Source organism: Suricata suricatta, chromosome 2 (assembly GCF_006229205.1).
Source record: "Suricata suricatta isolate VVHF042 chromosome 2, meerkat_22Aug2017_6uvM2_HiC, whole genome shotgun sequence".
Taxonomy (NCBI): Eukaryota; Metazoa; Chordata; class Mammalia; order Carnivora; family Herpestidae; genus Suricata; species Suricata suricatta.
Window position 1 is genome coordinate 90,463,015 of NC_043701.1, and position 21,636 is coordinate 90,484,650.

General features: G+C 35.7%; 1 protein-coding gene across 1 annotated transcript in view; it reads right to left on the reverse strand.

Annotated features, from left to right (window-relative positions):
- AGMO (alkylglycerol monooxygenase) overlaps positions 1–21,636 on the reverse strand; it is a 318,725-nt gene that overhangs the window by 164,134 nt on the left and 132,955 nt on the right. Inside the window, exons 7-10 of the mRNA XM_029919039.1 lie at positions 7,662–7,728; positions 4,670–4,735; positions 4,499–4,578; positions 1,189–1,323 (exon numbers count right to left, since the gene is read on the reverse strand). Coding sequence (XP_029774899.1) covers positions 1,189–1,323; positions 4,499–4,578; positions 4,670–4,735; positions 7,662–7,728 — 348 coding nt within the window. The remainder of the gene's footprint in view (positions 1–1,188; positions 1,324–4,498; positions 4,579–4,669; positions 4,736–7,661; positions 7,729–21,636) is intronic.

Sequence of the window (21,636 nt, forward strand, 5' to 3'; positions counted from 1 at the left end):
ATTTTATTTTCTTGTAATATTAGCTACTTTTATACTTATATTACCTTTGATATCAACAATAGTTTACTCTTTCTATAGCTTTCAGGTTACTATTAGTGACAGTTATTTTAATAAGGAATCACAATATATATCCTGAAGGACTGAAAAGAAAATCTTTCTTTTTCATCTCTGTAAGAACTCCAGATTGAAATTGAATTTTTCATTTGGTTTCCAGGGTTTTAAATCTCTACCTCATTGACTTTTGGGTTTTAATATGATTTCTGAATTTAATGCTACTACTGTATTACAGAATGAATAAGGTTATGGTCTAACCTAATAACCACATCACCTTTGTGTGGCTTTTGACCTTCCATTCTAGAGACTTTTTTTTTTTTAATTTCAGTAGAGTCGATACACAATGTGACATTAGATTCAGGCATATGACTTAGTGATTTGACAAATTTATAAATTATGCTATGTTCACTACAAGTATACCTACCATCTACCCTGATATACTGTTATTTTAATATCCTTGGCTATATTATTTATGCTGTGACTTTTATTTCTGTGATTTATTCATTCCATAACTGTAAGTCTGCATCTCCTACTCCCCTTCATTCATTGGCTGTGCCAATTTACATTTCCACCAACAGGGTACAGGGGATTCTTCTTCTCCACATCCTCACCAGGACTTGCTATTTCTTATCTTTTTGATTTTAGCCATTCTGAAAAGAATAAGGTGATACCTCATTGTGGTTTTGATTTACATTTCCCTGATGATTAGCGATATCGACCATCTTTTCATTTTTTCATGAACAAAATGAAAGCTAAACTGAAGCATCTTTAAGCCTCATCTAGTAGTTTTAGGATTCTGTGACCATCCCTGGTGGTTTTAGGATTCTGTGACCAAGTAACATATGTTTGTGTAGTTTTTGCTCTACATAAAGGTTCTTTGGTGTAGGTTTGAATGGATCCAATAACTAGCCTCTGCTGCTATGCCTCCGAACCATGCTCCCCGGCAAGAGGCAGTGTCATCCTGGGAGAGGCCCCGAGGTGGTACCCACTCAGAAAGTTATGCACCACAGGGCTCTCTCTGCCTAAGGGAACATCTGTTTTCAGATCTGCATGAAGTCGACATATATACAGGCTGGCTGTAGACCTAATAATAGGATACTAATCTTCACCATCACTAATATGAACTCTATTTACCTCTGGGATTTCTTCGCTTAGTCCAAGTCTTGGTTTACCTGGACCCCATCCTGGTCCTTTAAATATGACAGAAAACTTATTGAAGAATCCAGGTGTGGCCCAGAATGTAGTCCATATGTAAAGTAAATGGTGGAACTAGAAGAATAAAAATAGAGCTTACTTAAAATAAGAAAAACTCATAACAAAAGAATTAAGTACAATGAATCATACATCTTATTTTATTTATTTCCTGTTCAATGACATCTATATGTTTTTCCATAATATACAGGTTATGTGTAATATGGTTAATGTAGATTAATATGCAGTTGCATTCCAAACTGTAATTCATTCTATTCATTCTGTGTCCTTTAAGTGTGTTTTTGTCAATATTTCTGAAGCCCCACACAATTATCATTTTGAAGTTAAAGAGGACAATTATTTAGAAAATCAGCAAAAATTAAGATCTTTGCTTCCAATGGAGTTAACCAGTAACTTGCGCACTCTACATCCGTGTCTAATGATTTTCTTTTAAAGTCTTGCTAAATGAATATGTACGTTGACCACGAAAACATACAACTATTATATATTTAAAAATAGCCCTTTATTTGCTGTATTGAGTTATAGACAATCATACCCATATTTATGGAAACACATTCAAAGCCATTTCTGAGTCTTTTAGCAGAAATCCACATTCTTTAAACAACACTGTATATTTGACGTGTCCAGAAGTTAAAAGTATGGTCACACATGATAAGTACTCAGCAAATATGAGCTATTAGGATAATTAGAAACATTCCATTCATGTGATACATGTGATATTCCATGCATGTGATAAAAATGCATCATAGTATTAAAAATAGTCCTAATGGTTGTGCATCAGCTGCAGACTCTAGAAATGAGTTCTATTATAAATGAAGTAATAAATTAATGTACATGAAGTTTTGGATCTATGGGAATTTGTAGTCTCATTGGCATGTTCACAGTTTTTTAAAGAATTTAAAGTGCTAGGATTATAAAAGTGGTTTTAAATTTGCTTGAAACATTACAATAGGAAATCTGAAGCAATTCATGAACAGTGCAGGGTTTAGTGGGCAGATTTTAAGGTAAATGGAAATTCCAGATGGAAATTTACACTGAGGTTGAATAATAATAGTACAAAACTTACTGTGCTTAGGAATTATAACACATATTAATACACTTATCTGTTGTGTTATTTTGAAAACTGACTACACTTTATTGGTCTCATTCTAGACATAAGCCATGAGAAATGCACAATGGCATTTTAAAATAAGGAGTACTTTTCCACTTATGGGCCTTCCAATGCCCTGAGAGTCCTGGACTCCAAGGAGAGCAAAGTGAATGTCCTATGCCCAATAATAAAGGGGGGAAACTTCCTCTATAGCTAGTGGAGGCCATCATCCATTGCTTTTGATACATCTGAGGATAAGGTGAGAAATTTACCTGAATATAAAGCAATACAAGTGAAAGTAAGTATATATTTTTGTAGGTTCAAGAACTCCTAATTCACACAACATTGCCAATATGGCATTTCTGACAATGTAAGTAAGAGTCTAGAAGCCTTTGCCTTACACACAGTTGTTATAAGAAAATTTTTATCTAAGGGCAGAGGCCTGGGGAACTGGACCTAACAGATTCAGCAGCAGCTCATAGAGTCTGATTGTCTGACTATTATGTCCCCCTAAATCCTGTCATCTAACTCCTTGTGTGGGTAGTGTTGTGAGGTTTACAGACTCTCATCTGTCTCAGTGATGAGCCCCTTTTTTCTCAGGATTGTGCACTCCCACATCCTTGATCCTTAAAGGACCAGAAGGAAACAACAGGTTTGGCAGCGCCCTCACTTTAATAAGATTCTTGCATGATTCATATGCACATGAGGTTTCAAAGGTTCCTTCCCAGAGGACAAAGATCAAGCTATTTCCCTTTTAATGTCCCTATTACAGAGATAAGATTATACCAAGTGCAAAGGTAGCTCTCAATATATTACTTGTAAATTAATTTTCATTCTATAAAGTTTATTAAGAAAATACTCTGAACTATTTGCTAATATTCTCCTGAGGGATATAACTTTAGGGGTGGCCAACAGAGAGAAAGGGAAATAGAGAAACAGAGAGACAGAGATGGCCTACAGTTGAGAAGGAAGAAAATGAATGAGAAGTTTTTCTCTCTTGAAGTGGGAGATAAATATACATTTTATTTGAAAAGTGGAAGCAATTTGTGATGGACTTTTCTGTAAAGAGGCAGCACAGTGTAAAAGTAGAATTGACTTAGGCCAGTCTCGGGCTTGGCCTGCAACCTTCCTTGGTTAAGTCTGAATCTAGCTGCGTGTGGCTGGTTGAACTATTTAAAGCCTGGGAACCTCAGCCTCACGCACTAAAAAAATGAGGATTAAAAAGTATCACTATGTCATAAGGTTTGAGTAAGCGTTTTATTAAATATTTGTACTGAGCTGCTAGCAATACCTTGTCCATAGTAAAAGCTCAAGAAATGTCCATTTATTCTGTTAGTTTAACTTGCCTAAAAACTTGGAAGAAATAGGTTCAGAAAGCAGACGTGACATGAACCTGTAACTCCTTCCCTTCCTGGAAGCTGTAAACCCGGTTCTCTGCACAGAGCTGTCAATGACTGACCTCTTCAGCTTCTCCAGCATTCTTACCTTTCTCGCATTTGCGAGCCCCTAACCCCAGGAGTGTCGGTGGTGCTCTGCTGCTGACCGAGCGGAGCTTCCCAGACATTCCTCATTTCTCTAGTGCGAGCCATTGCGATCAGTGAACAACCAACACCACATGTCTAACAGAAACCTGGTCCAGCGCGGCAAGTCTTAGCAGGTGAGGTCATGTGCAGACCTAACCGACTTGTAATAGCTCCTGACATCTAGGTCCGAGTAGAGTAGGGCAAAGGCCTCATGTTGAATTTCTAACCAGAGTCATGCGGCCTTGAAGCAAATATTTTTCTTACTGCGCTATCAGTCTTAATTATGCATTTACTACTGCTCCTTCTGAATCCATGAATATATTTCACATCTATTCTGAGAAAGAATATGTCTGTTTGAAGACCTATTTTTAAAAGAATTCTCGGGAGTAGGTATCTTTGAAAGTTCTTATAATGAGTTGTTTTCAAATGCATTTTGTCCAAGTTGATTCAAGATTTTGTTTGAGTGCCAGAGTTACTGCCAACTTCTTTTAGGGTTAAAAAAATTTATTTTCAGGATAGTTTGATGTACTTTCACCTTTGAACAACTGATCTTTATTTTATCAATAAGATTTATGAAAGGATATAACCAATTCAGAAATAATAAAACCAATTACATTACCTGCACCATGAATGGTTCAAACGTATTAATGGGATGTGTTAGACCATATATAACTTTTTCATTTTCTGCCTCAAATGTCCCTGAAAGATAAACATTAAGGATATAATCTTTGACTTTCTATGAGCTAAGGAGCTAAGTTACTATATTTATGTTCATATATATCTTACTTACCAAAAATTCTATCCCATATAATAAGAACGCCGGCATAATTTTTGTCAATGCAATAACGGTTTCTGCCTATGAAACAAAATATCTTTAAAAAACGTTTTGAAAAATGAAGTTATACTTTTGAAACATCTTGTTGTATTTTAGAATCCATTCATAAATTTAGGACTTATGCAACAAAATGATTTTTCTAAGACTCTCTTTTCACCCATAACGTTATTTGCTAAGTAAACTGCTTTTGTTTTACTTACTTTTGAGTGAATTTTACCAAAGAGACCAAAGAATTCCTTAAAACTACATATATTTAGAATTATCCCAGATTTCTTTTGCAGAGAGAAAGAAAGAGAGAGAGAGAGAGAGAGAGAGTGTGTGTGTGTGTGTGTGTGTGTGTGTGTGTGTGTATGCAGTGGAGGGGCAGGGGGAGAGGGAGAGAGAGAGAGAGAGAGAATTTTAAGCAGGCTCCATACCCAGTGCCGAGTCTGATGCAGGGCTTGATCCCATCTTTTTTTTCTTTTTAATGTGTTTGTTCTTAATTTTCCAATTTTTAAAATATCTTGGGTAATTCTAAGTAACTTTACTTTTTACTAACAAAGAGTAGGGGTGCCTGGTGGCTCAGTCGGTTAAGCTCCAACTTTGGCTCAAGTCATCAATTCACTGTTCATGAGTCCAAGCCCTGCATCAGGCTCTTTGCTGACAGCTCAGAGCCTGGAGCCTGCTTCGGATTCTGTGTCTCCCTCTCCCTCTGCCCCTCCACCTTCAAGCGCACACACTCACACACACACACAAATTCTCTCTCTCTCTCACTCTCGCTCTCTCTCAAAAATAATTGTTCAAAAAATTTTAAGAAGACTCTCAAAGAGTAATAATTAATATCTAAATGCCCCCCACAAAGGCAATAGAGAATAAGGTAAATAATATATCTATATTTGCATTTCGTTGGTTTTTAAAATTTTGAAGTGAGTTGCTATCTCCACCCCTTCTCTCTGCATCTTTTCAGGGAAAACAATTTTCTACTTAGAATGAAACTTTACTACTTGTTTTAATCATAAAAGACATTAGTGAAAATTAAATTATCCTTAATTATTTTTATTAACCATTAACTCAAAACATATATTTTTCCTCCAAAGTATTCAAATTACAATTTAAATTGAAATAGCTGGACACAGTTTCTTTAATAATAAAAAAATGCTTAAATAGGTACCCCCTTACTGACATGAGTGTAAATCAAAGGAAAAAATATTAACTAACCTACCAAGCCACTGCTCCAACAAACTCAACTGTCTTCATGTGTCATTTCTTTACATGCTTTCTATACATGGCTTTCTATACATGCTTTCTATTACATGCTTTCTATACATTTGAAAATGAAGACCCAAGAGACAAACTTTCCCAGTCCAAAAGTAGTGTGGGGCTAGCTATACAAACACACAACCCATTGCCATATGCAGGATAAACAGTGGTTTTTAGTGGGAGGGGAGAGCATATTGCCTCTCAGGCGACATGCAGCCATATCTGGAGAATTTGTTGAGACTCACAACTGGGTGGGGATATTTTTTGCATGTAGAGTGCAGAGACCAACATCCTACAATACAAAGGGCAGCCCCGTTCCTAACCTCACATTTCCAAGTGAAGAACTGTCTGGCCCAAAATATTATTAATGCTGAAGGTAGGAGGCACGTGGGTGGTTCAGTCAGTTAAACTCAGGTCATGATGTCCCAGTCCATGAGTTTGAGTCCCATGTCAGACTCTGTGCTGACAGCTCAGAGTCTGGAGCCTGCTTTGTATTTTGTGTCTACCTCTCTCTCTGCTCCACCCCTACTCGTGTTCTGTCTCTTTTCTTCAAAAATTAAGAAACATTAAAAAAATTAAAACACAATAATGCTTAGGGTAAGAGATTCAAATATAAAACAACGAAAAGTGGGAATGTGCTCTGAAGTCAGAAGACATTAGCAACTATTTCTTCTTTGGTGTGGACTTACTCTTCTCCAGTCCTTACGTTTCCTTTGCTGTGAAGTAAGCCCCAAGAGCATAACACCCTTAGTCTCTCCAGCTTCATACTAACAATTCTCTTAGGAACCAGTAATGTCTGTGAAGTTTAGAAGAGGGAACTGTGCATGTGCAACCTGACTCCTCCCACTTCTCCTCCCTTTGAAGGGAGACGATGGGGTGGGGCTCGTATTTCTGCTCTGCTCCCAGCCAGGCTGAAAGGGACCTGCCCCTTGGGAAGGCAGGCCTGCAGTGTTCCAGCGTTGCCTCTAATGCCTGGAAACTTAGGTAAAACAGAACAGTAGTATTTATTATATTATTACTGTCTTTCTTTTCTCAACACTATGTTTGTGAGAAGTATTCAGGACATTGCAAGTTCCAATAGTTTGAAGATTTTTATTTTAATTCCCCATTACATGACTAGTCTACAATTTATCTGTTCTACTGCAAGCATTTGAATTTTATCTCTATTTTTTCTATCAACACATATGCTGTTATGCACATTCTTGTACAGGTCTTTGGGTACACACATAAGCATTTCTGCTATGTTTTATGATGATATCTTTAAACCTTAAGCACTAGCCACATGGGATTTTTTTCTTGGTCATGCCAATGCAGTTCACAGAATTGAGGCTTATAAATAAGTGAATTTCTGCCTATTGGGCTTTCTTGAAATCCCAACAATTTTCAAATTCAGAGACTTTCTGGTTGTATACAGGAATGACCCTCAACATTGGGCCGGGTGGTAACCTTCAGCATAAGAAGTGTGTATCCCCACAGCTGGTTAACCTGTTTTTCCCTACAACTAAGGAGATCTAGGCAGAAAGGAAAATCCAAAAGAGATTTTTCCCCCACCAATCCTTTCTTTGGAAAAGAGGCTTGTCCAGGTACAATAGAAGACATGATACCGATTTATACAGTGAGTGGTGACTATGTTGAACAATTGTGACAAAAAGGTACAAAATAATATTGTTTTTAAAGACTTGAGGAGAAAAAGATCAAATTTCCTTACCATGGTGAACTCGGTGATGGCTGGGAGTATTAAGAATCAGTTCCAAGGGACCCAGGTTATTAATGACCTGTTTGAAACAAAAGCAATATTTATACACATAGGTATGAATAGATGTTTATGTATATTCACATTAAATTTCGACATGGGTGAAGACACATACCAAGTTTTAAGGTTGACATCAGAGTAAGAAGAAGTTTCTCTGCTTCCTGGGGTTTCTTTGACAATGACAATAAGCTCCTAACTCTATCCTGGTGGGCAGCACAGTAGACTGGCTAAGAGTGGTGCTGCCTAAATTCAGCTTCAGGAGCCTCCATTTATTCCTATGGGATCTTGGGAATACAACTTAAGCTTTTATCACTCCATTTCCTCATCTTTCAAATAGAAATATTAAAAATATCTACATACTAATATTCTGAGGGTTGGAAACAATATGGTATTTATATACTACCACTGTCAAGGCATACTTCTCTCACATCTCCTGTCAGTTCACACTTACACCTTTTAATGATGTCTTTGTTGATTAATGGTAACAGCGCATAACTAAGGAAGGGAAAACATTGTGTTACGTAGTATTACATTTGCTTCATGGTTAGTTGAGAATTGGTTTCACCCAATAATCAACCATGTAGCAAATGGCTTACTATTGTATCTGTTCCCTACTGCATTAGGGCGATTCTGCTTATTCAAACAGAATCCTGAATGGTCTTTTATCTGTAAATGTACTATCTTTGACTCCAATTTACAGGTACAATTAAAAGTCAAATGTAGAGGCGCCTGACTGTCTCAGTCTGTGAAGCCTCCAACTTTGGCTCAGGTCATGGTCTCAGTTTATTAGTTGGAGCCCTGTGTCAGGCTCTCTGTTAACAGCTCAGAACCTGGATCCTGCTTTGGATTTTGTGTCTCCTTCTCTCTCTGTCCCTCCCCACTCACCCTTTGTCTCTCTCTCAAAAATAAACAAACATTAAAAAAATTAAACAAAAGCCAAATATATAAAGAGGTCATTCTCTTTTCAGTTAAGGACCCTTCAGAATGTAGTCTACAACTATGTTCTCTCTCAAAATTTCTTAGCAAGAATCCCCATGCCAGGGTCTGCAAATTCTAAGGAGTGTAGGAACCAGGTAGGTGCCATATAAAAGAACAAAAGGCCATATAAGGGATTTGATATGCCACATTATTAACTTTAAGCAGTATTGGGGACCCTTCCACTTTTGATTTCATTATTCTTCCATCAATTATGGCAGATAATATAATGTTCACTTGAATTATGATCTAGGTCGATTTGTCTACTAATGACAAAATCAATGCATTGTTATATTTTAAGGAATTAATCACCTCTAGAGTTACTTTCCATTTAGAGGATATATGAGGAAAAAGACATGTTAGATGACACTTAAAGGGGAAAATATCCACTGACAATGATGATACATGAAGTGGCCGCAAGTCAGTGGTACGAGGAAAGAAGGGAGTCATGTGACCGCTGAAGATAAAAAGATATTTAAGATACATAACTGTTGGGAGCGATCTGAACTCACCGGTTGGGTGAAAATTCCTGGTGAGGGTACGGCAAGTTTGCACGGTCTCTTGCCCCTAGATAGCTCCCAAAATCTACCTTCTTGTAACTTTCGTTTCTGCTTGGGCACCAAACCTCAGAGTGCTTTGCTGATTAGTGTCAGGAGTGGCCTGTCCCCCTGCCCTGTCCCTGAGGTGTGATTGCACCTGGTCAGGGAAGATGAGTAAACTAGATACACCCTAATGTAACTAAGGCTAGCAACATATAATGTTCCTCCTAGCTGAGCAATTAACTGATATAACTGACTACTTTCTGGGCCTGGATGACTTTGCAAAAGTCACTACTGCAATAAAATGTATCAGTCGTCTCTGGGACTGTGAGAGCAGACATTATGTCTCCTGGGAATCCTGTTTTTCTGGGAAACTTTCTCTTAGAGCTGTAAACAGCCTAATGACCCTTACTCATAAAAAACTGATCTTTATTATACGATGCTGTTTGCCTCTTGGTTAAAGGTCGCTTCCTTAGGGCTATAACTAAGGTTTTGTATAAAATACCTGTCCTTCCCATATAATAGCATCAGTGCCTGTAGCTAAGTTTTTTATGACAATCATTACTACTAGAATTGTAACTTCTGCAGAACTCATGTCCTGGAACATTTAAACATTATCTATGAGAAATCATTTACTGCTCTTTCTGCCCCTTGTACCTTTCACCATAAATAGAGCTAAAGAATCAGACAGAGTAGAGATGCCTGCCTGGTGATCAGAAAGAAACTCGAGGCTCCCTCACTCTCTCTTTTGCCGACACCATCCACCCCTCAGGGAACCCTGGATCTGCTGGAGCTGACTCCAGCACATAACAGCTAAATGTAGTGTGCTGATCTTCTCAGAATACTGATTTGAACAAGCCAAACACAAAAGATATTTTATAGGCAATGAGGGATAAGAAAATGATTATATATTATATATTGTTTAGGGAGAAGTAACTGGTTTTTCAGAGTTGTGTAACTGAAGTATACATGACATTAACCTATAGTTTGCTAAAAGATATTTGGCAATGAAAAATGAAAAATAAAAAAAGGATAACTAATGAAAATGAATCAAAACCATAATCATTTTTGATTAAAGTGATGGATATATATAAATGCATTCCATTATTCTCTCCACTTTTCTGAATGTTTGAAAAAAATTAAGATAATATACAGGTTTCTTTTGGGGGTGATAAAAATGTTCTGGAATTAGACATTGGTAACTATTGCATAACTTTGTAAATATCCTAAAAACCACTGACTTGCACAATAAAGAGTAAATTTTATGAAAAAAAATTTAAATAAAAGAAATCACTACTCTAGGAATACAAAGTAATGCTTAGTTAGCCAGGTGGAAATATTAATAGATTGCTAAAGTCCCAAGCAAATTTTTAGATTGCAACTCTTTATATAGCAGGGTTTAATCACTTTTTTGGCAATCTCTGACATGAAAACACCCAACTTACAGTTGCTCTACAAATGTGAACAGCTGCAGTAGCCACAGCGTCCTTAGCGTGGTGGTGGGGAGGGTCCTATACTTTCTTGAGGTAGAAGCTGCAGCAATGTTGCCACATGACATTGCTGCATCTCTCCATAGGACAGGTGTCACAGCCATCTGCTTAATAAATCCACCGTTTACACACCTGAAAGAAGCAGCCCTTGCCTTCCATCCTGCTGCCAAAGGGATTCTGAGTTTCCCTTATGCGACAAACCGAAATGTTTACATGAAAAGGATGTGTAATATTTCACGTCCTATATTGATTTAAACACCTTCCCTCCTTTTTTCTTTTCTTTTCTTTCTCTGTCTTTCTCTTTTCTTCTCCTTTACTTTCTCTTCTCCTTTCTTTTCTCTTCTCTTTTCTTCTCCTTTCCTCTTCCTTTCCTTTCCTTTCCTTTGGGCTTTCTTTCCCTTCCTTCCTTCCTTCCTTTCCTTCCTTCTTTCCTTCCTTCTTTCCTTCCATATTTCCTTCCTTCCTTCCTTCCTTCCTTCCTTCCTTCCTTCCTTCCTTCCTTTCTTTGTTCCTTCCTTCCTTCCTTCCTTCCTTCCTTCCTTCCTTCTTTCCTTCCTTCCTTCCTTCCTCTTCTAGCCTGGTGTTTTATCACCATTTTTAAAGTTACTTCCATGAGAAATATATTATCAACTCCAAACAACAGATTTTTTGTTTAACTCACAGAACAGAATTCATTTCTACCCAAAAAACTATCTGTATTTTTTTTAATCCAGGAGATCAAAATACTGCAAAAATGTAGTATGTATAAGGATATCAGACCACATTTCTAGCAAATCAGCCACAGAAGGCATTATCCCAAAAATACGGTACTAAAAGCCAGGGATTGGGAGGGGAATAAGTAGAAATAACCCTGTATTTTATTGGACTCCATTGCTTTGTACTTGGTGGAAAAATATTTGTTAAGAAGAATGGTGATGGATAGAGAACAAGAAAGTGGGGCTTCTCAGCAGTCATAACATTGAAATCTGATGCTCAGTTCATGCTTTGTATCTCTGGCAGAGAACCAGATGGGAAAGGAGAAAACCATTTTATCCTTGTTTGTCTCTTTGGTGCCTAACATATGTTACAAAAACAGACAACAAAAGGGGGTGGAGGAGACTACACTGACCAGCTTCTGCTACCCAGATGCATTTCTGATCCTTGGTCCTGGTGTGTGTGCAGCCAGATTTAAAGCCACACAAATGGTGAGTGCATTCAGATGACTGGAGCCTTGGCTGAGTGCATTATTTTTTTAATGTCAAGTACTTTTCCTCAAAGAATGTCTTTTGCTCCTGCAGGCTAAACCGTGGTGATATCAATATTGAAAGCCCCCCCCCCCCAACAGTTTTTTTTAAAGTTAAAAGCCAAGTACAACACAGGCAACCACAGTCAAATTTCCTGGTAGTGCCTATGAGTACCTTAGAGCTGAGGAAGACCACCTCGGGAGGGAGATGATTCATCATTCAGACAGCCCAGTCAGAACCTCTCCTGTAGGAAACTCCTCTGACTCAGTCATGGAGAAGTCATCAATAATTAATAAGGATTGAGCATAACGACTTAATTATCACCCACTTTTGCAAATTCAGTCATTTAGCAATTCAACCACATCTAGCTTTGAATCATTTCCTGAAAATATGTTGCTGTGGAAATAATTGCAGCTATTCTCATGTTTAGAAAGTTACTTTTTGTCTTGTTTTTTTAAGATTTAGATAAGTTAATTTAAATGAAGTAATTTTCTAACATATCAAAGACTTAAAAGCAATATAGTTCTATACCTTGTTATTAAAAAAACATAAAACTGACACTCATAAAATTTCAATTATCAGTTCAAGTTCAAATAGCTTGAAGCCCTAAAGTCTTGGTTTCAACTCAGGAATTGTTCTGCTTTTCTATCACATTGCTCTTAAGAGATACAGAAATAGATCCATCAAATAAAAGCAATTTAAACTTCTAGAAGTTTCACAGAAAATAACCAAATGCTTTTTTGCCACATTCCAGGCAAAAGAAATCCAGACATTCATGAAGAACCTAAACACTTGAGATTCTAAACTGCCTCCTCAGGGGACTTTAAGCACTTGTAGTTATTCTTAGATTCCCAAAGTAATGATCTAAGTCTTGTATCCTGTCATTTTTAGTCAGAATTTTTAAACCTGAGAACCATGGATACCATTTTAGAAAGGCCATCATTAGGCTTCAGTAGGTCAAGAACACCCTATGTGTTATACCAAATTTTATGAATATGTGCCAATGGGTATTTTTTCTGGCAGGAAATTACTATTTTCATCATATAATCACAGGAATAGATGAGTCCTAGCGGGTTAAGAACTCTCATTCCCAACAAAGGTCTTTAGATTATTTCCTTTGCCCTTATTTATATTGTGTTTTTAGTTTTCATATTAATAAAACTTGGATGCTAATTTCTCATCCAAACTTCAGAAACAGTAACTTAAACAACTTTTTTGCCTATTTCTTGAAATTATTGTTTCCCAAAAACTTCACTTTTGAGCTGTTTTTATTTGTACATTATTATAAATGAACCAATAATAAATAAAATAATTTATAATAATAAGCTCCATCAATTATATAGATTAAATTTTATCCAGCCGAATTGCTCTGGATCATTTGCTGGACTGGCCACATATTCACTTCTCTCCAGTTTCTGGCAGGAGTGGGGAAAAAAGTATAAATTCAGGAGAATACGGGCCATAAGACACCATCATCTTTTCATCATGTCATTTCCCCTCCTCAAAAATAAAATTAATTCAAATAAAAGGCCTCTCATAATGTACTAAATGAAGCCCAACAGATGTGGAATTCAAAGCTGTTCAAACTCTTCCTCAAGTCCGAATTCCAATGCTCTCTTTCTTCTGCCTAAAAGACCTTAAGTTCCCATCTCAACCTGTTGGAGTCCTGCTCTTCCCTTAAGACATATCTAGATTTTGAAACACTCTTCTTGATTTTTCCAATGAAAATTTTCTTTGCCTTTCACTGAATACATATTGAGGCAGTACTGATTTTTATGTCATGCTGTTCTGATTTCTAGTTCTTTGTGTTCACTTCTTATATGAATTGAAAGTTCAGTGAGGACAGAAACTCTACCTCATGCCTCTTTAAGTTTCTCATAGCACATGCAACACTGCTTTGCATAGAGTGACTGCAAAACAAGATTATATTGAGTCATTAAATCCACCTCACTGCCCTCCATGTTCTTTGCTTTCATAGTAGTAATTCTCAGATGGGAATGATTGTGCTTCCAGGGAACGTTTTGGCAATGTCTGAAGATACTTTTGGCTGTCACAAGTGAAGGAACTGCTACTGTAATTTCGTGATTAGTGGACTTTAGTGCTACTAAACACTCTGCAATGCACAGGACAGTACTCCAAAATAAGAATGATCCTCCTCAAATGTTGATAATCCTTTCTGTTTCATGGCTATACATGTCTTTTTGCACTTCAGTCTTTTTGTAGTTCAGGAGAGAAGCACTGTATAATTTCTGTCTTCCAGTTTGGAAATTGGAGGGAGGGGTGCATAAGGGAATTCCCAATGGCTAGAGACCAAACATGAGTCTGGAGTGCCCTGGGCAACTGAAGCCTGAAGAGAAAGTCAAACATGATCATTGATCTAGTGAACTGGAAAACTAAGATAAATAGCTAAAATGAAAGGGCCAAAAACTAGCAACAACAACAAACAAACAAAACCCAGAAACATACAATCGGAGACCAGGTAATGGGAGAGCTGAATGCTGGTGATCATTGGCAGGTGAATTTCTTGAATTATTTTTATGTTCTCTCAACACAGGTTTGTGAGGGCTTCAGTTTCAGTTGAAAGGATGCAGAGATAGAAAATATAGTTTCCATATCACCCAATGATTCTGAAATGTCTTTTGAGTGTTCTTATGACCCTCCTCCCCACTTGCTCTGCAGTCCCATTTTGAGTGAGCTGAATAACTTAGAGGCCTAAAGGTTAATGAAACTTCCATTGTATCTAGGTTACCAGTGGGAATAATTTTGCTCTAGAAATTGATAAAGTGACTACATGTGGTAAATCAAATAATTAAATGCCTGCTACGAACTGGTTGCAATTAATTTCTTCCACATTATAGTTCTCAGGAGTTTTTTGATTATCCTACATCCCCTGAACAACATACCTCTGTAAGTCTTTCTGAATGAAATTGATAAATCACTTAGTGTTGAACTCTGTAAAGCATCAAAGTAAATGTTCTAAATTAAGGTCCTGCCTGAAAGTATTTCTTATAAAATTAATGTATTCTATCCTATACATTTCTTAGTTGTTTTCACTAATTCTTCTGATTGGGTAACATTGACTGGCTAGGTTTTTGTAGTTCAATGAAGAGTGAAGAAATGTTTAACTATTGCAGAAGGTGGAGGGCTAAACTTGCTCTAAGCAAAATTCATTTAATTCCAAACAATGTATTGCGTGGAAAATTGCCTCTTCTCACCTCACTCTGACTATTAATGTTGGAGAAGAGATTTCCTAAATCCGTTTTAAAAAGAAACCTCTCAATTCTATTCTTTTGTCAAATTTTAGCATACTACTGGGAATGTCACATTATATTTCCACCTTTAAGCTTTTCTATATGCTAATGGGTACTACAAATATTGGAATGTATTATTGAAAGGCTAATGGAATATTTATAACCACTTACTTTTCAGAAAGAAAGCATGAGACTATTGTTAATTATAAATTTCTTTCCGAATAAGACATGCTTACAAATATTCATGCTTCCTGTCTGAGAGGGAAAAACCATAATAGGGAAAATATGTTCTAGGAAGCATGTGTTTTACAGAATCCTCAATAACAGTGAATGTGCTAACAATATGATAGATGCTGAGGAGCAAGTGGGTTGGGGGTGAAGTGAAATGAAATCTCCATAGTAGGGAAATGCCTGTATTCAGATGAGCGGAGGTTAGAGTGACACCATTGACTCAAACTGATCAAGTCTTCTTTAGAGTATCATGCATGACTGATGCTTCAGAGACCTACTCCACTGTGGCCTTCTGTATTTCACTGCAGTCAGTACTTAAGGGAAATGCTAAGCCAATTCTGAATGCATTTATCATCTGATATACAAATCATTGTCATGTTATATCTAACTAAGAATGATATCCTTGACATGTAGTCTGAAAACGGCAAATTTTTCAGATAAATTAGTCACAAGGTTCAATATAAACCCACAATAAAATCAAATGGACTAATAATTATGCCATGACTAGGGGTTTATTTCTTGGCAATTTTCCTTCCTAATTTCCTTCCTTCTTACCTTCCTTTCTTCTTCCCTCCCTTCCTCCTTCCTTCTTTTCTCTTTCTTCTTTTATCCATCAACAAAGCATGTCTGCATGTATACATTTAGCATTAAAAATTTTGAAAAATCTTTTATTTGTAAAGATCTCCACAATAACTATAGGCTCTTGCATATCTGTGAAAAGTAAGTGGTTATAAATATTTCTATGACCTCTGAATTATATATTCTAATACTACAGTCCCATTTACAGATAGAAAACCTGAAGGACAAATTTATTAATCTATACACATAAATTTACCTTTATTAAATATGTTTGTCATATATTAAATATATATTTGAGTCCTGACCAACTATTTTAAGTGACAAATTACCAATAAATATTTTTAGTATTGAAAATACTGTTTCAGATCATTAAAGGCTCTATGTATAAATCTTTATCAAGGTCTCTTATTAAAAGATAGTCATATAATAAGCCAACCAGGTAGAACCATGTCAATCAGTCCATTCATTCTGCAAAGATTTATTGAATTTCTATGGACCTTACTAGGTTTTAGAAGTAAAAAGAAATGGACTGATGCACAGGTACTTCCTGCAGTAAACTTATTTATAGTCCAGGGAACTCTTCAATGAAAAGGTAGAACTATTTCAGAAAACAAGGTTTTATAAAAAGTTTTCTTTTTCAACAATTCTGTGTATTTTTAAGAAGGATGAGAAAAATGATTCATTTTTCTTTTGAATTACTACTGCACAGTACAGATATTTGAATTTCTAATCAATTTGAATTTATAATGGGCAAAAGATGATCTAATAAGAAGTAAACCGAGTTCCTTTTCTAGGTTGAAAGCTAAAAATTACCTTTAGTAAAAATATACTTTTATATAGTTGCCTATAGTAAAGCTTTGCAAAAAATCCCATTAATTGTTTGCTCCCAGAAAATGCTGTAGAGAATTTACACTTGTTCACTGACTAAACAGAATTCAAAATAACCTATGTGAGCTTCATTTATTTAATAGGTATTTGTTCAGTACTTATTTTATGAAAATCCCTGTACTAAGATCTTTTGAGAGATTATAGGGTGGAACAATGATAATTACAAGTTAGTAGTCCATAATTTAACTATTTCTTAACTTAAAGGGTCAATCAGTGACAATGTCATTTTATTGTTTGTATATATATATATGTATATATATATATATATATATATCATTTTTATTATCAAGAATTCTATAACAAGTCCTCACTTAAAGTTTCAGGAAAAGAATAAAATCCAGGAACTACAAGTTAACTACAAGTTAACATGTCAAAATAATTTTACTTTTGGCTCTGAATTAGTTGATTTTTAAACACTCATTACTCTCCTTGTTAAAAACTTAATCAATCTGAACATTTATGGATAAATTTATATTGTAGAGCATCTGGCGATGAAATGTAAAAATAAAATCTTAATTGCCTCCCCCACTAGTTCTGCTATGTTAATTCAAGACAACACACTCAAGTATTTAGACAGATGGTGGCGGCGGCCATGTTAACCTCTGATTTCTCTACAGGGAAGCCCGAGAAAGCAGAGCTCTTAGGATGGGTGCTTGTCTGCCTAGTTTCACACTTTGAAATCCTCGACAAATGCTGATTTATTCACGGCCAAATGTTTTCCTATCTGATTAGGCAGCTTTCTACTTCAGTAAGCAAGGAATATGGAGGTAGCTGAATTTCCACACTAAGGAGTGAAAAAACAATATTTATTGTTTCGAAATAAAACAATCTGGAGGAATCAGTACTGTTGGGATCATAAAAAGCTTCATAGGGAGTAAATTTCTGATGAATCTGTACCATAGGGTTGAAGAGTTAAAAGCTTAGTTTTAAGAAGAATGAGAGTAGGCTATGTTTATACAATAAACAGCAGTTTTAAAAGACTGTGTTTATAATAAATTACCTTGAAGGCTGATTCTTGTCATTTATGATTGTATTATTCCTCAAACAAGAGGACAGGAGCTAGACCAGTTAGCATTTTATTTGAATTCATCTCAGCTTACATGTTAAATAATGCTTTTGATTTTCCTTGGAAAAATGAATGCTAGTAGCTACTGAACATGTTCCTTCAAAAAGAAGTGGATTATAAGTGACTTTCTTTTTTTAACAAGACCAATTAAAATTGACAGGATGGAAATAGGAAACATTCATATGCATAACCATATAAAACTTCATTCTAGTGTAACACAATTTTATATTTATCAGTTTGGATGCTCAGGGAAGAACCACATCATTATCAGTAGTAGTAACATTATGTTAAAGGCAGGGTGCGACATAGCTAATAAATGGCAGGGATAACTAGTCCCTGTTTAAATATCCAATCCAGGCAGTCTTACAATACATGCTCCAAGTATGCAACTCATTCTAAAAGTCAGTACATTTTGGTTAATATTATGATAAAATTCCAAATTTCAGGGGTGGCTTCTACATTCAACAATCATAAAATATTAATAGATTACTGTGTTACTGGAATTACCTAAGCATTAGAAACTTCCATCAGTAAAACTTTGAAATCTGCATTGCAGAATTTACAATCTCATGAGAGATCTCCTGTTACCTTTCATCCAGTTTGGTCTGCAAAAATATTTGCAATTACTAATCTTTTATTTTTTTTATTTTTTAAAATGTTTTATTTATATTTGAGAGAGAAAGAGGCGATGTGAGCAGGGGAGGGTCAGAGAGAGAGAGAGGGAGACACAGAATATGAAGATAGGATCCAGGCTCTGAGCTAGATGTCAGCACAGAGCCTGACCTGGGGCTCTAACTCATAAACGGCGAGATCGTGACCTGAGCTGAAGCTGGATGCTCAACCAAATAAGCCACCCAGGCACCCCAGTACTAATCTTTTAAAGTCAAATGTAGAATGGATTTTCAGTCAGTAGATAGAAGCTATAAGTATCTCTCTTAAGTTCATTTGTGCTGTTTTCATGTGAATACTTTCTAGAACAAGCGCTGTTTGTCCCTTCAGGCTTTTTTTTTTTTTTTCAAATTAGTACAACCTGTCTTAGTTCAGGATGCTATAACTGAATACAATAGACTAGGTGGCTTCAAAAACAAACATTTACTTCTCACATCAATGAAGTTTAGGAAGTCCAAGATCAAGATGTTGGTAAGAGCTACCTTCTCACTGTCTCCTCTCTCTCATGTCTCTTCCTACAAGGGCTCTAATCTCATCATGGGGACTCCACTCTCATGACCTTATTGATTACCTCCTAAAAGCCCCTTATCCAAATATCATTATATCGGGGATTAGAGCTACAACGCATGAATTTGAAGGAACAAAATCAGTCTTCTCTGATTTAAGTCTTTTTCTCCTGCTTCTCTCCAACATCATATATATTGTAAAACATCTAGTTAACAATATCAATTCATTTGTTATTGGGGTTCTAAAATCATCACCATAAAAGTCTATCATAACCATCTATGTAATTGATGGGAGGGACATAAGCTAAAGTGAGATAACAGAATGGAAAAGTTAAGAGAGATCAAAGAGCTATTTAGGAGGAAAACAAGTGTATGATAAATACTTTAAAAGAGTGAAAAAATGAGCCATTAACAACTATACCAGAAAAATGGGCACATATTAGGATTGTTTCTGTCAATCCGAGTCATCTCTAAGAAATGTAAAATCAGTGATACCAGATTTCAGAGGAGGAAAGGAGAAAATTGTTTACCAGGCTTTGAATCACATATCTACCACTAACTATCTACAACACTAGGCAAGTTATTTAATCTCTAAAACTTCAATTCCCTCTTTGAATGGGGACAGTAGAATTATATAATGATTAACTCTTATCAAATATTAGCATAGTGACTGACATAAGGTCTACATAGGTGCTTGACCTTAAGAAAGGAGACACTTTATGAAGAAAGAATTTGATTTGGGCCTTAAGGAATGTATAGAATAGCGACATGCAGAAAATATGAAAGAAGAGAAGCAGCAATGATAATATATCAGATGCATTTGGAAAATGGAAAATAGTCTAGTTTGAATTGCACAGAATGGACAGTAATGGGAGGTACACCAGGAAATCTATTTGGAAGGAGTGCATGAGAAACATAAAATAAAAGCAATTTAGACTTGGCTCATCAAGGAACTGAACATCACCAAAGGCTTTTCAGTAGTACTAGCCTCTGAGGGTAGATTAAATTGTAGGAGGGACAAGTAGGTATGCATAAAGGTCATACAGTAATTTGGTCCAGGCAAGATTACAGCTGAGTTCTGTCTTGACTAACCAGTAGCTTTCATCTTATTTCACAGTGCCATAAGAGTTATTTGTAAACCCTGTTGCCATCCATCATGGTACACTGACACAGAATGAAATAAATATATTGTTTGAGGAGGAAGTGTGAAAAGTAAGGGTCAAAACATAAACTCTGAATGCAGCTGTTACCTTATACCAACTGTAGAGTCCCAATATTCTTAGCTTTTCAAAGGATAGTGTTTGCTCACAAAGTTGGTGAATATAAAAATTCCAGTTTTCTAAAATTGTCTATGAAATCTGGGATGATTTCCTGCTGCATGTACTTCCGCATGCCCCCTTCAAGTCCCATTAACTGAATTTATTTGAACTTACATTCATTATTTACAAGCTATAAAAGTTTAATTGACCTTTAGTGATTAAAATCATTTTCTGAAAATTAAGTGAAACTTTTTGCTTGGCCTGTATTTGATGTTTAATACATGGCGTCTCTTATATTATGACATTAAGATCAGAAATAGATGAGGACAAGGAATCTGGAGCTTGGCTACTTGGTACAAAGTTCAGCTTTGACATTTAATAATCCTGTGACTCAGAATAAGTTACTTACTATACTTAATTTGAGGAAATAGTGTAACTTATTCCACAGACTTGTTATAAAGAGCTAATGAGATAATATTTGTTAAAATGCTTGAAATACTTGCTAAAAAAATGAGTGCTGGATAAGTATATGATACACCAAGTGAAATAAATAAAAAGACAAATTGAAATTTTATCTCATCAAGTTTCTCCTTGGGACACATCAGAACAAAGACAAATATCAGTAACTGAGAATTCTTGGCTTTGGATGACTACAACTGTTTATTCTTCTAAAATCTAGGTATTTAAAAATATTTTAAGCTACTTTCCCTTCAGCTACAATATTGTATTTCATTGTCCCAGTCTTTAATTATTTTTCCCTTACAACATGCAAGACTAGGAATGCAAATGGTACTCAATGAATGTCTGTGGGACATAATTGAAATATTTTAAAAGATATATTGAATTTGGCTAATTTCATAATTTTGCACATTGATTAGTTTCTGAATTAGTAAAAGAAAGATGACAACAAAAAAGCCTGAATAATGCATTTCATCATCAGAATCTTAAATTCATAAAGATACACATCTTTCTACACTAAATTTTTAGATTATTTCCTTAAATCTAAAATCCAAATGCATTAGTTTATATTATTAATACATACTAACCAAAACATAGGTTGCCTTAAAATTATGTTATAAAATGTACATGAACAATCATTATGATGGCTAAAGATATTTATTGATGACAGACCATAAAGTATCTTGAGTGCTGAAAAGGTAACAATAATAGTACTAATTGATAGATCAGAACATGAAATATCTTTTTTTTAACATCCACAATACTGTGCATTGTTGTTATCTTTACTTTACCTTT